The 17,569-nt window shown below is 42.6% G+C and overlaps 1 protein-coding gene across 3 annotated transcripts in view; it reads left to right on the top strand.

Annotated features, from left to right (window-relative positions):
* Window positions 1-17,569, top strand: part of LOC115133868 (VPS10 domain-containing receptor SorCS2-like) — a 431,471-nt gene that overhangs the window by 364,906 nt on the left and 48,996 nt on the right. For all 3 annotated transcript variants that reach the window (XM_065021949.1, XM_065021948.1, XM_065021950.1), the window contains exon 7: window positions 571-689. In XM_065021949.1, the coding sequence (XP_064878021.1) occupies window positions 571-689 (119 nt within the window). The remainder of the gene's footprint in view (window positions 1-570; window positions 690-17,569) is intronic.

The following is a 17,569-nucleotide window of genomic DNA, read 5'->3' as shown; positions in this document are numbered from 1 at the left end:
GGTCTTTTATGTGGTAATCGATGTCTGTAGGGCCAAAACTATTATTTTCCTCATTTTTTACTTGCGTTTTACCTTCCAGCTGCACATTTTTCCCCAAGTCCTTGTCAGCCTCCTTGGGGTGCTGAGAAGTATTTCTGTCTGTAATAAAACACTTTAGTGAGGGAAAACCCCATTCTGATTGGCTGGGCCTGGCTCCCCAGTGGGTGGGCTTATGCCCTTCCAAGGCCCACCCATGGCAACATCGCTAGCTTGTCATCTCCGTGACGACTCTTGCCACTACAGTTGTTGCTGATGCAGATGCTGTGTGTGAAATTCGGTATGGTTCAACGTAACTCCACCCCACACCAAATCTAACGAAACAACCTCAAAATTGGTACATTTAGATTTTTACATCAACAAATAACCTTCAATTCATTCGATTTTTATGTCTTATCAAAATGAAATGAAACCAATAAATACATTTACGCAATTAAATATATTTCTGAAAAACATTTGAACATTGTCCCCTACAATAATGTGTATTCTGGGGGTGGGGCTCTAACAACTGCCCCCTTAATTCTCTCTCCCCAGGGTACCTGTATGTAACCTGTCTGATCCAGAACTGCTCAGACAAGACCGTAACGGCTCAGTTCCTGGGAAAGATTGACCACAACTCTCTCTCAGTCCAGGACGACTACATATTTGTCAAGGTAAAGACACATTTATTATAAAACCCCTTTGTGTTTGTGATATGTCTTCACGATTGTTTGGTTATAAATGTGCCACAATGGTATAGACACAATGGTATAGACACAATGGTATTGACACAATGGTATTGACACAATGGTATAGACACAATGGTATAGACACAATGGTATTGACACAATGGTATTGACACAATGGTATAGACACAATGGTATTGACACAATGGTATAGACACAATGGTATTGACACAATGGTATTGACACAATGGTATAGACACAATGGTATAGACACAATGGTATTGACACAATGGTATAGACACAATGGTATTGACACAATGGTATAGACACTATGGTATAGACACAATGGTATAGACACAATGGTATTGACACAATGGTATTGACACAATGGTATAGACACAATGGTATAGACACAATGGCATTGACACAATGGTATAGACACTATGGTATAGACACAATGGTATTGACACAATGGTATAGACACAATGGTATAGACACAATGGTATTGACACAATGGTATAGACACAATGGTATTGACACAATGGTATAGACACAATGGTATAGACACTATGGTATTGACACAATGGTATAGACACTATGGTATTGACACAATGGTATAGACACAATGGTATAGACACTATGGTATTGACACTATGGTATTGACACTATGGTATAGACACAATGGTATAGACACAATGGTATAGACACAATGATATTGACACTATGGTATTGACACAATGGTATTGACACAATGGTATTGACACAATGGTATAGACACAATGGTATTGACACAATGGTATTGACACAATGGTATTGACACAATGGTATTGACACTATGGTATAGACACAATGGTATAGACACTATGGTATAGACACTATGGTATAGACACAATGGTATTGACACTATGGTATAGACACAATGGTATAGACACTATGGTATAGACACTATGGTATAGACACTATGGTATTGACACAATGGTATTGACACTATGGTATAGACACAATGGTATAGACACTATGGTATAGACACAATGGTATTGACACAATGGTATAGACACAATGGTATTGGAAGCTTGCTTGATTTTATACAACCGGTGTTTAACCAGGTTAGTGTTATTGTGATAACATTTATTTTTCAAGAGAGACCTGGTCCAAGACAGCAGCAGGGGGGAACAACGTTTCAGACAAAACCAGAAACAAAATACACACAGAAACATAGGAAACATCTGAGATCAAAATCAACCATGTGTATCACTGCATAAAATCCTAATGACATCCTCATGATTGACATGTCCCTCTACACACGTTGGCATTCATATATGAAGGAATGTTAATGAACGCTTGCTTATTAAGGAATGTTTGTTTGGAAGGACATTACACGGCATATGATGGAGCTCCCATTGTCACTAGTGGGCTTAATAGCTATAATAGTAGCTATACTGAAATAGTAGCTATAATAGCAGCTATAATATCTATAGTAGTATCTATAGTGGTATATATAATAGTATATATAATAGCAGCTATAGGAGTATCTATAGTAGTATATATAATAGCAGGTATAGTAGTATCTAAAATAGTATTTCTAATAGTAGCAATAGTAGCTATAGTAGTATCTATAGTAGTATCTATAGTAGTATACATAATAGCTATAGTAGTATCTATAGTAGTATATATAGTAGTATCTATAATAGCAGCTATTGTAGTATCTATAATAGCAGCTATAGTAGTATCTATAGTAGTATCTATAGTAGTATCTATAATAGCAGGTATAGTAGTATCTATAGTAGTAGCTATAGTAGTATCAATAGTAGTGTATATAGTAGCAGCTATAGTAGGATACATAATAACAGCTATAGTAGTATCTATAGTAGTATCTATAGTAGTATCTATAGTAGTATCTATAATAGTATCTATAATGGTAGCTATAGTAGTAGCTATACTAGTAGCTATAATAGTATCTATAGTAGTTGCTATAGTAGTATATATAGTAGTAACTATAGTAGTAGCTATAGTAGTAGCTATAGTAGTAGCTATAGCATAATCTATAGTAGTATCTATAATTGTATATATAGTAGTAGGTATAGTATTATCTATAGTAGTAACAATAATAGTAGCTATAATATTAGTTATACTGTAGTAGTAGTTATAGTAGTAGCTACAGTAGTATCTATAGTAGTAACAATAATAGTAGCTATAATATTAGTTATACTGTAGTAGTAGTTATAGTAGTAGCTACAGTAGTATCTATAGTAGTAGATACTGTCACGGCCGTCAAAAGAACTGGACCAAGATGCAGCGTCGTGAGCATACATTTTCTCTTATTTTTTAAATGACGCCGACAAAACAATAAACAATACAAAACAAACCGTGAAGCTTAAGGCTATGTGCCATCAAACAAAGTTTATTTCCCACAAACACAGGTGGGAAAAAGGGTACCTAAGTATGGTTCCCAATCAGAGACAACGATAGACAGCTGTCCCTGATTGAGAACCATATCCGGCCAAAACATAGAAACAGAAAATCATAGAAACACAAAACATAGAATGCCCACCCCAACTCACACCCTGACCAAAGCAAAATAGAGATAAATAAAAAGGATCTCTAAGGTCAGGGCGTGACAGTACTGCCCCCCCAAAGGTGCGGACTCCGGACGCAAAACCTAAACCTATAGGGGAGGGTCTGGGTGGGCATCTATCCGCGACGGCGGCTCAGGTGCGGGCGCAGACCCCGCTCCACCGCTGGCTCACCCCACTTTGGTGGCACCTCTGGTGTGGGGACCCTCGCCGCCGATCCTGGACTGGGGACCCTCTCTGCAGGCCCCGGACTGGGGACCCTCGTTGCGGGCCCCGGACTGGGCACCCTCGTTGCGGGCCCCGGACTGGAGGCCGTCGCTGGGGGCTCCGGACCGGAGAACGTCACTGGGGGCTCCGGACTGGAGGCCGTCTCTGGAGGCTCCGGGCTGGAGGCCGTCTCTGGAGGCTTCGGGCTGGGCGCAGGCACAGGACTCACCAGGCTGGGGAGACACACAGGAAACCTGGCTCTGGGAGCAGGCACAGGACTCACCAGGCTGGGGAGACATACAGGAGGCCTCTTCCTTGGCCGAGGCACCGGATACACTGGGCCGTGGAGACACACTGGTGGCCTCGAGCGCAGAGCTGGCACCACCCGTTCTGGCTGGATGCCCACTTCCACCCGGCAAATGCGTGACGCTGGCACCGAGCACACCGGCCTGTGAATGCTCGGCCGAGACACAGTGCACATCACCCATAGCACGGGGCCTGACCAGTCACATGCTCGCCACGGTAAGCACAGGGAGTTGGCTCGGGTCTCCAACCTGACTCTGCCAAACTCCCCATGTTTCCCCAAAACAATTTTTGCGGGGCTGCCTCTCGGGCTTCCTTGCCAGCCGTGTTCCCTCATAATCTTGCCGCTCCGCCTTAGCTGCCTCCAGTTTCTCCCGTGGACAGCGATACTCCCCAGCCTGCCTCCAGGGTCCCTTACCATCCAGGATCTCCTCCCATGTCCAGGAGTCCTCTTTACCACACTGCTTGGTCCTTTGGTGGTGGGAAGTTCTGTCACGGCCGTTAAAAGAACTGGACCAAGGTGCAGCGTGGTGAGCATACATTTACTCTTTAATTCGAAATGACACCGTCAAAACAATAAACAATACAAAACAAACCGTGAAGCTTAAGGCTATGTGCCATCATACAAAGTTAACTTCCCACAAACACAGGTGGGAAAAAGGGTACCTAAGTATGGTTCCCAATCAGAGACAACGATAGACAGCTGTCCCTGGTTGAGAACCATACCCAGCCAAAACATATAAATAGAAAATCATAGAAGGGGGGGACAAAATGACGCCGTAGAGAGAAGACTGTGTTTCAGCGAGCTCCCGTGGCATTCGTAAATTTATATTTTTACATTAATCTCCTAGCTTGAAAAAGTGGTAGAATTGGCTAAATAAGTTATCCTACAATGAGTCTTGACGGGTATTTCTCAAAAATCCTTGACAACATGCTCAACAAAACTACTAAGAACTTGACCAAAACCACCATCCCTGTAGATGTGCAGGAGGAGCTAGCTAACGTTAGCGAAGCTAACACCATTGCCGATTCAAGCACAATGGACCTGGTGATTCAAAAGATGACTGATAACATTACTAAAGTGATCGATGTTAAGATAAGAACGGTCTTGGAAGCAATAGCAGGCCATTCAACTGAACTACAGAGGGTTGTCAAACGTGTTGATGAGGCGGAAGGAAGAATTGCTACAGTGGAAACTTCAACTACATCTATGGACACCTAGATAAAAGCACTTGAGAAACAGGTGAGCGAAATGGCGGAGCACATTGACGACTTGGATAATCGAGGACGCAGATGCAGTATTAGTGATGTGGGACTCCCGGGAAATTCTGAAGGGACACGTTCTGAAAGGACACAATTTTGAGGAATGGATCCCTGGCTACCTACAAATGGACACTAAGGCTGGTCGTGTGAAGCTGGACAGAGCCCATCGCTCTCAAGCACCAATACCCGGTTCCAATCAGCGCCCATGGCCAGTGGTTATAAAGTTCTACAACTTCACCGACAAGCAGCGCGTCATGGATGCGGCTAGAAACATCGGTTCTGATGGTAGTCAACGTAAAAGTCCAAAGGTCTCATTCTTCAATGATTAATCCACAGCGGTTGTACGAAGACGCAAAGCGTTTGATGAGGCGAAGGCTCGACTCAAGAGAATGAAGACGGCCTACGCACTGCTGTACCCGGCCACATTGAAGATTATGGTCAACGGATCGACTAAAAAACTCTACACACTTGAAGAGGATGGTGCATTTATTGACTCTCTCGGGTAAATAACTTTAAGCTGCACCTCCGCAGCATTGGATAACCTTTTTATTTTTAGTTGAATCTGATCATGAAACAGTGGTGTGAGTTCTCACGTGCCCCTGTTCAGTAATATTCATATCTTTATTATTTTTCTTGCTAAAGTAACTGCCTCTATAGCTCAGGCTGAGATATGTGTGAATCCATATTGGTGCCCAGGCTTGGTTTTAGGTGGAAGAGCCTCAATCTTCTTCTATTGATTTTCATGTTCATATATATAAAGGATGAGGCTATTGAGTAGCAATGCGGACTTAAGAGTCTACATTGCAGAGTTGAAATCCCCTGCATGTTAGCTAGTGGGAAAAAACCCTTTTGGATCTTTACATGTTTCATTTTTGGGTTTAGTATAGTTCGAGTTCAGGGTTCATATCGTTTGTTTATGCTCGGTGAGATAGAGGAGAGATCAACACATGGAAAAAGGTACCACCCCACTTTTACAGTAGGATTCAGTCTGGATATTGAATGGTCAAGATACAATGGCAGGTAACGGACTGCTTGTATGTACATGGAACATTAGAGGGAGCCATAACCCCATTAAAAGGAAGAAAGTACTGTTTCTTTTCTTTTTTTTAAAGAAAATATTGATATCGCCATGTTGCAAGAAACTCATTTGGAAAGGAGCATCTAAAATTGCAACAAGGGGGGTTTGGTCAAGTGTTTTTCTCATCATTTACATCCAGAAGTAGAGGTGGAGCAATTATTGTGAAAAATAACTTACCACTTAAGGTCTTGAATTGTATGAAATATTTGGTCGCTTTGTTATAATTAATGGTACTTTACAAGGGCAGAACATTTCCATAATGAATATTTACTTCCCCCCTGCTCACCCCCCTGATGTCCTCACTAAGGTATTTCTCGACTTTTCAGAATTAAACTCAGACACTGCAGTGGTTGGAGGAGATTATAACTGCTTGTTGAACCCACTTATTGATATGTTTCCCAGCGGTATAGCTTCACTCTCTCCTCAAGCTAAGTCACTTAAAGTTATTTGTGATGATCTGGGGTATGCAGATGTCTGGAGAACTTTTCATCCCTCCAACAGAGAGTTCACTTTTTTCTCTGCACCTCATGGATGTCAGACTAGAATAGATTACTTTGTTATGCCCAGGACGTCTTTGCAGTCTGTTTTATCCGCTAGGATGGGAAGCATAGTCATATCTGATCATGCGGAGGTGATCCTGGACATAAAACTCAACGGGGCATTCAATCGTTCAAGACGTTGGAGGTTGAATACAACCATTCTTAACCTCATAGTCCGCCCCATCCCGCATGCGGTATCGTTACTACAGCCTCAAGCTCATTACCATAACGCAACGTTAGCGATTTCTAAAAATCGCAAATGAAATGAAATAAATATGCCTGCTCTCAAGCTTATCCTTTTCTTAACAATCCTGTCGTCTCAGATTTTCAAAATATGCTTTAGAACCAGAGAAAATCAATAATTTGTGTAAGAGTGGTGATAGCTAGCTTAGCATTTAGCGTTAGCATTTAGCACGCAACATATTCACAAAAACCAGCCAAGGAATCAAATAAAATAATTTACCTTTGAAGAACTTCAGATGTTTCAATGAGGAGACTCTCAGTTACATAGCAGATGTCCAGTTTTTCCTGAAAGATTCTTGTGTAGGACACATCGTTCCCTTTTGTTACTATGCATTTGGCTACCGAAACTAACCGAAAATTCAGTCACCTACACGTCAAACTTTTTTCCGAATTAACTCCATAATATCGACTGAAACATGGAAAACGTTGTTTGAATCAATCCTGAAGGTGGTTTGGCATATATCTCTCCATTGAAAGCACCGTCCTTGAAGCCTGCTTTGTTGTCTGATTCGAATGGAAAAATATTGGGACCTGACTTTTGCGCACCAAATGCCACGCAGACACCAAGCGGGACACTTGGCAATTGTAGTCTCTTATGGTCAATCTTCCAATGATATGCCTACAAATACGTCACAATGCTGCAGAGACCTTGGGGAAACAAGATAAAGTGTCCGTTTATTCCTGTCGCATTCACAGCCATATAAGGCGATCATGGAAAACGTAGCCTCAAAAATCCTGTTCATTTCCTGGTCGGTCATACATCTTGGTTTTGCCCGAAGCATTTGTTCTAAGGGACTCACAGTGAAAATCTTTGCAGTTCTGGAAACGTAAGAGTCTCTTCTTTCCAAAACTATCAATTCCAAGCATATTCGAGCATCTTTTCGTGACAAAATATTGCGCTTAAAACGGGCACGTCTTTTTATCCAAAAATGAAATACTGCCCCTAGAGTACTAACAGGTTAAAGACCATACATTCACATCATATTTTATTACAGAGTTTAAAACATTTTTCTCTATTAACTCTCAATCAACAGATAACCCCTTGCTCCTTTGGGAAACCTGTAAAGCGTACGCCACGGGTCTGATTATGTCATACACAGCCACTAAGAGACGGAAAAAGCGTGAAAAGCCAAAAACGTTAGAGGGTGAATTAGGAACTAAAGAGAAGGACTACATTAAAACGCCCACTCCTGCACTATTAAAGGAAATATCAGTCATTAGATCAACGTTAGACTCTCTCCTAACACAGGACGTTGAAAAGAAAATGAGATTTGTCAGGCAAAAACTATATGAACATGGCGATAAGCCAGGAAAGTACTTGGCATACCTTACTCAGCTGGGCCAGGGGCGCTTTAATTAGGTCAGGTGGAAATGTCCGACAGATCTCAACTCCATAAAAGGAGGAAATTGCCATCGCCTGAGCTCGCTGCTTTCTCTTCCTTAACTCCATCTGATCCAGAAGTTATGTGCGTCCGTGAATCCACACTTCCCAGTAAATATACCTCTTTATGGTTAAAGGATTTCCTGCCTCAGTCTCATCCATTCCTCTGTCACCTGACACGTGACCACCTATTCACCTTCACTGTCAGTCATCCTACCTGTCCAGCTACCCACACAGATTCCACTAATCTTTCAATTACTGATTCTGGTGGCAATCAATTATATGAAAACAAATTGATAAATGACTAATTTAAGACATTTTATGCGAACCTTTATGCCTCAGAACTCCCAAATGATGCACCCAAATTAATGGAGAACTTATTTTGTAATATTGAGCTCCCTACTATCTCCGAAGAACAGAGGTCTCTCCTTAATGCCCCTATTACCGAGGAAGAGATAATGTTCGCAATTAAGAATTTGCAAAATGGTAAGGTCCCAGGACCAGACGGGTTTTGTAGTGAGTTCTATAAAGAGTTCCATGGCCTGATCCTTGAGCCATTGCGTGATATGTTTAACCACTCATTTTCAAATGACCAGCTCCCTCAAATGCTGAGAGAAGCCAACATATCACTTATTCTCAAAAAGGGAAAATGTCCAGTCTTGTTCCTCGTACAGACCAATTTCCCTTCTGAATGTGGATAGAAAATTGCTTTCTAAAATTTTAGCCACAAGATAAGAGGACTCACTGCCACTAATTGTGAAAGGAGACCAAACTGACTTCATTAAGGGCCGTAAGTCATGCAGGCGGCTTCTTAATGTAATTCAAGCCTACCAACAAAGTGCTATGGATGGTCTTGTGCTCTCCCTAGATGCTGAGAAAGCATTTGATCGTGTGGAGTGGTCTTACCTATTCTAAATAAATTTGGTCTGGGGGACAACTTTATAAAATGGGTGAACGTTTTATATGATGATCCTCAGGCTGCTGTTCTTACTAATGGGCTAAGGTCAAAAAGCTTCTCTATATACAGAGGTACCAGACAGGGCTGTCCTTTGTCCCCTCTCCTATTTGCACTTGTTATGGAACCACAGGGTAACGCCTGCTATACAGGGGCTGCTCATTGGTGATGTTCACCATAAAATAAGCTTGTATGCTGATGATGTCCTGATATTAATCTCTAGTCCCGAGACTTCAATTACATCTCTTATAAATATTATTGAATTATTCAGCTAATTCTCAGGCTACAAGATTAACATAACTAAATCAGACGCTATGCCACTTGGTAACCTTCACTCCGTACCTAATACCTCTCCTCCCTTCCCTTTTAAATGGTCTTCCTCAGGTTTTATGTATCTGGGTATATTTGTAACTCCTAAATTCCAGCAAATGTTCAAAGCCAATTTTGTTCCATTGTTTGATACATTAAGACAGGATCTGGAGCGCTGGAACTCTCTCCCGATTTCTTGGTTGGGTAGAATATCTCTCTTGAAAATGAACATTTTATCTAGACTACTTTACCCAATCCAAATGATCCCAGTATTACTCTCCAATAAGGTAATAAAGGATGTAAATGGTATCTATAATAGTATCTATAGTAGTAGCTATAGTAGCAGCTACAGTAGTGTCTATAATAGTAGCAATAATAGCTACAGTAGTATCTATAATAGTATCTATTGTAGTAGCTATAGTTGTAGCTACAGTAGTATATATAATAGTAGCTATTGTAGTAGCTTTAGTAGTAGCTACAGTAGTGTCTATAATAGTATCTATAGTAGTAGCTATAGTAGCAGCTACAGTAGTGTCTATAATAGTAGCAATAATAGCTACAGTAGTATCTATAATAGTATCTATAGTAGTAGCTATAGTAGCAGCTACAGTAGTATCTATAATAGTATATATTGTAGTAGCTATAGTTGTAGCTACAGTAGTATCTATAATAGTATCTATTGTAGTAGCTACAGTAGCAGCTACAGTAGTATCTATAATAGTATCTACTGTAGTAGCTATAGTTGTAGCTACAGTAGTATCTATAATAGTATCTATAATATTATCTATAGTAGTAGCTACAGTAGTATCTATAGTAGTATCTATAATAGTATCTATTATAGTAGCTATAGTAGTAGCTACAGTAGTGTCTATAATAGTATCTATTGTAGTAGCTATAGTTGTAGCTACAGTAGTATCTATAATAGTATCTGTAGTAGTAGCATCTATAGTAGTATCTATAATAGTATCTATTATTGTAGCTATTGTAGTAGCTACAGTAATGTCTATAATAGTATCTATTGTAGTAGCTACAGTTGTAGTTACCGTAGTGTCTATAATCGTAGCAATAATAGCTACAGTAGTGTCTATAATAGTAGCAATAATAGCTAGAGTAGTATCTATAGTAGTATCTACAATAGTATCTATAGTAGTAGCTACAGTAGTATCTATAATAGTATCTATAATATTATCTATAGTAGTAGCTACAGTAGTATCTCTAGTAGTATCTATTGTAGTAGCTATAGTTGTAGCTACAGTAGTATTGTCACGCCCTGACCTTAGAGAGCTGTTTTATTTCTCTATTTGGTTAGGTCAGGGTGTGATTTGGGGTGGGCATTCTATGTTGTCTATTTCTTTGTTTTGGCCGAGTATGGTTCCCAATCAGAGGCAGCTGTCTATCGTTGTCTCTGATTGGGAATCATACTTGGGTAGCCTCTTTTCCACCTGTGTTTGTGGGTAGTAATTTTCTGTTTAGTATCTGTTTACCTGACAGAACTGTTCGCTTTCGTTTTGTTACTTTGTTCGAGTGTTTCTTTGATCAATAAAATCATGAACTTTCCACGCTGTGCTTTGGTCCACTCATTCCGACGAGAGCCGTTACAAGTATCTATAATAGTATCTATTGTAGTAGCTATAGTAGTAGCTACATTAGTATCTATAATAGTATCTATTGTAGTAGCTATAGTAGAGAGAGAGAGATAATGAGAAATAGAGAGAGAGAGAGTGGAGGAGACATAGAGAGAGTGGAGGAGACATAGAGAGAGTGGAGGAGACAGAGAGAGAGTGGAATAGACATAGAGAGAGAGTGGAGGAGACATAGAGAGAGAGTGGATGAGACTTGGAGAGAGAGTGGAGGAGACAGAGAGAGAGTGGATGAGACATAGAGAGAGAGTGGAGGAGACAGAGAGAGAGTGGATGAGACATAGAGAGAGTGGATGAGACATAGAGAGAGAGTTGATGAGACATAGAGAGAGAGTGGAGGAGACATAGAGAGAGAGAGTGGAGGATACATAGAGAGAGAGTGGAGGAGACATAGAGAGAGAGTGGAGGAGACATAGAGAGAGAGTGGAGGAGACATAGAGAGTGGAGGAGACATAGAGAGAGAGTGGAGACATAGAGAGAGAGTGGAGGAGACATAGAGAGAGAGAGTGGAGGAGACATAGAGAGAGAGTGGATGAGACATAGAGAGAGAGTGGAGGAGACATAGAGAGAGAGTGGAGGAGACATATAGAGAGAGAGTGGAGGATACATAGAGAGAGAGAGAGAGAGAGAGAGAGAATGGAGGAGACATAGAGAGAGAGTGGAGGAGACAGAGAGAGAGTGGAGGAGACATAGAGAGAATGGAGGAGACAGAGAGAGAGTGGAGGAGACATAGAGAGAGAGTGGAGGAGACATAGAGAGAGAGTGGAGGAGACATAGAGAGAGAGTGGAGGAGACATAGAGAGAGTGGAGGAGACATAGAGAGAGAGAGTGGAGGATACATAGAGAGAGAGAGTGGAGGATACATAGAGAGAGAGTGGAGGAGACATAGAGAGAGAGTGGAGGAGACATAGAGAGAGAGTGGAGGAGAAATAGAGAGAGAGTGGAGGAGACAGAGAGAGAGAGTGGAGGAGACATAGAGAGAGAGAGTGGAGGATACATAGAGAGAGAGTGGAGGAGACATAGAGAGAGAATGGAGGAGACATAGAGAGAGAGTGGAGGAGACATAGAGAGTGGAGGAGACATAGAGAGAGAGTGGAGACATAGAGAGAGAGTGGAGGAGACATAGAGAGAGAGAGTGGAGGAGACATAGAGAGAGAGAGTGGAGGAGACATAGAGAGAGTGGATGAGACATAGAGAGAGAGTGGAGGAGACATAGAGAGAGAGTGGAGACATAGAGAGAGAGTGGAGGAGACATAGAGAGAGAGTGGAGGAGACATAGAGAGAGTGGATGAGACATAGAGAGAGAGTGGATGAGACATAGAGAGAGAGTGGAGGAGACATAGAGAGAGAGTGGAGGAGACATAGAGAGAAATAGCACATTTACATAAGTATTCAGACCCTTTACTCAGTACTTTGTTGAAGCACCTTTGGCAGCGATTACAGCCTCGAGTCTTCTTGGGTATGAGGCTACAAGCTTGGCACACCTGTATTTGGGGAGTTTCTCTCATTTTTCTCTGCAGTTCCTTTCAAGCTCTGTCGGATGGGGAGCGTCGCTGCACAGCTATTTTCAGGTCTCTCCAGAGATGTTTGATTGGGTTCAAGTCCGGGCTCTGGCTGGGCCACTCAAGGACATGCAGAGATGTGTCCAGAAGCCACTCCTACATTGTCTTGGCTGTGTGCTTAGTCTCCCAGTCCCTGCCGCTGACAACATCCCCACAGCATGATGCTGTCACCACCGTGCTTTACCGTAGGGATGGTGCCAGGTTTCCTCCAGACGTGACGCTTAGCATTCAGGACTAAGGGTTCAATCTTGGATTCATCAGACCAGAGAATCTTTTTAATCATGGTCTGAGAGTCCATTTGGTACTTTTTGACAAATTCCAAACAGGATGTCATGTGCCTTTTACTGAGGAGTGACTTCCTTCTGGCCACTACCATAAAGACCTGATTAGGTGGAGTGCTGCAGAGATGGTTGTCCTTCTGGAAGTTTCTCCCATCTCCACAGAGGAACTCTGGAGCTCTGTCAGAGTGACCATTGGATTCATGGACCTCTCCCTGACCAAGGCCCTTCTCACCCATTGCTCAGATTGGCCGGTTGGCCAGCTCTAGGAAGAGTCTTGGTGGTTCCAAACTTCTTCCATTTAATAATGATGGAGGCCACTGTGTTCTTGGGGACGGTCAATGCTGCAAAAAAAAAAGTGGTACCCCTCCCCAGAACTTTGTCTCGACACAATCCTGTCTCGGAGCTCTACTGACAATTCCTTTGACCCTCATGGCTTGGTCTTTGCTCTGACATGCACTGTCAACTGTGGGACCTTGTATAGACAGGTGTGTGCCTTTCCAAAATCATGTCCAATCAATTGAATTTACCACAGGTGGACTCCAATGAAGTTGTAGAAACATCTCAAGGATGATCAATGGCAACTGGATGCACCTGATGTCAGGTGTGCTCCCTCTCCGGCCTCTAGGTCACCAGGCTGGTCGTTATGACGCACACCTATCACCATCGTTACGCACCTGTGCGTCATCAGACTCACCTGGACTCCTTCAGTTCCCTGATTACCTTCCCTATATATGTCACTCCCTTTGGTTCTGTCACGTTCGTTGGAAGCATTCTCGGACCAGCGTGCAGTGTGATCTGGGTTCCACATCTTTATTTAGTGAAACACACAAAACAATAAGGACTAAACGAAACGTGACGACAATGGAGTGCTAACATGCAACTACACATAAACAAGGTCCCATAAACACAGGTGGAAACAAGCTTCCTAAATATGATCCCCAATTAGAGACAACGATTACCAGCTGCCTCTAATTGGGAATCATACAAAATCACCATCATAGAAAGCAAAACTAGAACCCCACATAGAAATAATAAACTAGAACAACCCCCCAGTCATGCCCTGACCTACTCTACCATAGGAAATAAGGGCTCTCTATGGTCAGGACGTGACAGGTTCCTTCCCCACACTTCATTGTTTCTGTTTCATGTCTGTGTGCCGTTAGTGTTTCTGGTTTTGTATTATGTTGCGTTTATTTATTAAAATACTCCCTCCCTGAACTTGCTTCCCGACTCTCAGCACACATCATTACACCTGAGCTCAATTCGAGTCTCATAGCAAAGGGGCTGAATACTTAAAGTAAATAAGGTTTTTCAGTTTTTTTTATTTTACAATAAATTTGCAAAAATGGCTAAAATCCTGATTTCACTTTGTCAGTATGGGGTATTGTGTGCAGATTGATGAGGGAAAAAAGTAATTGAATCAAATTTTAGAACAAGACTGTAATGTAACAAAATGTTGAAAACATCAAGGCGCCAGAATACTTTCAGAAAGCACTGTATACCTGTACCCTGGGTGGGGTATATCAGATATTGAGCTGTATGGAAATACAGACGGACAAACTGAGAGACGGACCCAGAGTTAGTATTAGCACATCCAAACTCACCACACACGGGAAAACATTTCTTCAGCTTCCACGTGACTGTTCTGAACAAGCTGCTCTTCAGCTTCTACGTGACTGTTCTGAACAAGCTGCTCTTCAGCTTCTACGTGACTGTTCTGAACAAGCTGCTTTTCAGCTTCTACATGACTGTTCTGAGCAAGCTGCTCTTCAGCTTCTACATGACTGGCCTGAACAAGCTGCTCTTCAGCTTCTACGTGACTGTTCTGAACAAGCTGCTCTTCAGCTTCCACATGACTGTTCTGAACAAGCTGCTCTTCAGCTTCACGTGACTGTTCAGCTGCTCTTGACTGTTCTGAACAAGCTGCTCTTCAGCTTCACATGACTGTTCTGAACAAGCTTCCACATGACTCTTCAGCTTCTTCAGCTTCCACATGACTGTTCTGAACAAGCTGCTCTTCAGCTTCTACATGACTGTTCTGAACAAGCTGCTCTTCAGCTTCCACGTGACTGTTCTGAACAAGCTGCTCTTCAGCTTCTACATGACTGTTCTGAACAAGCTGCTCTTCAGCTTCCACATGACTGTTCTGAACAAGCTGCTCTTCAGCTTAGCTCAGCAGGCAGTGTTAGTATTTTGAGTATCTTGCATTTACTTTCCCCCAGTGAGATCACGGGCCGTATTCACAAAGTGTCTCAAAGTAAACGTGTAGAATCTGGTCCCTCCCCCCTGTCTTATTCATTATAATCTAAAATGAAAAACTGATCCTAGATCAGCACTTACCACAAACAGCCAAGCAGACTCTATTGAGCTGACACCACTGATCTATCACAGTGCTAACTAACGTTCACACTACCCCCATACTGTCAAATATTATGATGTCAGATGGGCTTTTTGTTGTTGTTGCAGGTCAGCACTTGTCCTCTCTGATGGTCTGATCCCACCTCAGCATGATGTCATCATTACCAAACAGCATTCTTTTGGGATTTGCATGGCCTCTCTCTCTCTCTCTCTTTCTCTCTCTCTCTCTCTCTCTCTCTCTCTCTCTCTCTCTCTCTCTCTCTCTCTCTCTCTCTCTCTCTCTCTCTCTCTCTCTCTCTCTCTCTCTCTCTCTCTCTCTCTCTCTCTCTCTCTCTCTCTCTCTCTTCTCTCTCTCTCTCTCTCTCTCTCTCTCTCTCTCTCTCTTTCTCTCTGTCTCTCTCTCTCTCTATCCCTCCCCTCTCTCTCTGTCTCTCTCTCTCTCTAGGTTAGGAAGTGCAGCTCAGTTTCCACCTCATTTTGTGGGCAGTGAGCACATAGCCTGTCTTCTCTTGAGAGCCATGTCTGCCTACGGCGGCCTTTCTCAATTGCAAGGCTATGCTCACTGAGTCTGTACATAGTCAAAGCTTTCCTTAATTTTGGGTCAGTCACAGTGGTCAGGTATTCTGCCGCTGTGTACTCTCTGTTTAGGGCCAAATAGTATTCTAGTTTGCTCTGTTTTTTTGTTAATTCTTTCCAATGTGTCAAGTAATTATCTTTTTGTTTTCTCATGATTTGGTTGGGTCTAATTGTGCTGCTGTCCTGGGGCTCTGTAGGGTGTGTTTGTGTTTGTGAACAGAGCCCCAGGACCAGCTTGCTTAGGGGACTCTTCTCCAGGTTCATCTCTCTGTAGGTGATGGCTTTGTTATGGAAGGTTTGGGAATCGCTGTGGTTGTAGAATTTAAAGTCTCTTTTCTGGATTTTGATAATTAGTGGGTATCGGCCTAATTCTGCTCTGCATGCATTATTTGGTGTTCTACGTTGAACACGAAGGATATTTTTGCAGAAATCTGCGTGCAGAGTCTCAATTTGGTGTTTGTCCCATTTTGTGAAGTCTTGGTTGGTGAGCGGACCCCAGACCTCACAACCATAAAGGGCAATGAGTTCTATAACTGATTCAAGTATTTTTGCCAAATCCTAATTGGTATGTTGAAATTTATATTCCTTTTGATGGCATAGAATGCCCTTCTTGCCTTGTCTCTCAGATCGTTCACAGCTTTGTGGAAGTTACCTCTCTCTCTCTCTCTGTCTCTCTCTCTCTATCTTTCTCTCTCACTCCCTATCACTCCCTCTCTCTCTCTCCCTCCCTCCCACCCTCTCTCACTGCTCCCTCTCTCTCTATCCCTCTCTCTCTCATTCTCTCTCGCATACTCTCCCTCCTTCCTTCTCTCTCTCTCTGCTGAGGGAATAACAGATGGTGAACTCCACAGCGTGTGCACCTCCTGTTTACCTGTGGTGGTTTTAGGTTGCTGGTGTGCACCTTTTCTCTCATATTGTCTCTATTTCTCTCTCTCTCTCTCTTTCTCTCTCTCTCTCTCTCTCTCTCTCTCTCTCTCTCTCTCTCTCTCTCTCTCTCTCTCTCTGTATGTGTATTGTATGTGTGGTGTGGTATGTGTGGTGTGGTATGTGTGGTGTGGTATGTGTGGTATGTGCGGTGTGGTATGTGTGGTGTGGTATGATTGGTGTGGTATGTGTGGTGTGGTATGTGTGGTATGTGCGGTGTGGTATGTGTGGCGTGGTGTGGTATGTGTGGTATGTGTGGTGTGGTGTGGTATGTGTGGTGTGGTATGTGTGGTGTGGTATGTGTGGTGATGTGTGGTGTGGTATGTGTGGTGTGGTATGTGTGGTATGTGTGGTGTGGTATGTGTGGTATGTGTGGTGTGGTGTGGTATGTGTGGTGTGGTGTGGTATGTGTGGTGTGGTGTGGTATGTGTGGTGTGGTATGTGTGGTATGTGCGGTGTGGTATGTGTGGTGTGGTGTGGTATGTGTGGTATGTGTGGTGTGGTATGTGTGGTGTGGTATGTGTAGTATATGTGGTGTGGTATGTGTGGTGTGGTATGTGTGGTGTGGTATGTGTAGTATATGTGGTGTGGTATGTGTGGTGTGGTATGTGTGGTGTGGTATGTGTGGTGTGGTATGTGTAGTATATGTGGTGTGGTGTGGTATGTGTGGTGTGGT

This window comes from Oncorhynchus nerka, linkage group LG8 (assembly GCF_034236695.1).
Source record: "Oncorhynchus nerka isolate Pitt River linkage group LG8, Oner_Uvic_2.0, whole genome shotgun sequence".
NCBI lineage: Eukaryota > Metazoa > Chordata > Actinopteri > Salmoniformes > Salmonidae > Oncorhynchus > Oncorhynchus nerka.
Note: the sequence above shows the minus strand (reverse complement) of the source record. Positions and strands in the feature narration are given on the sequence as shown.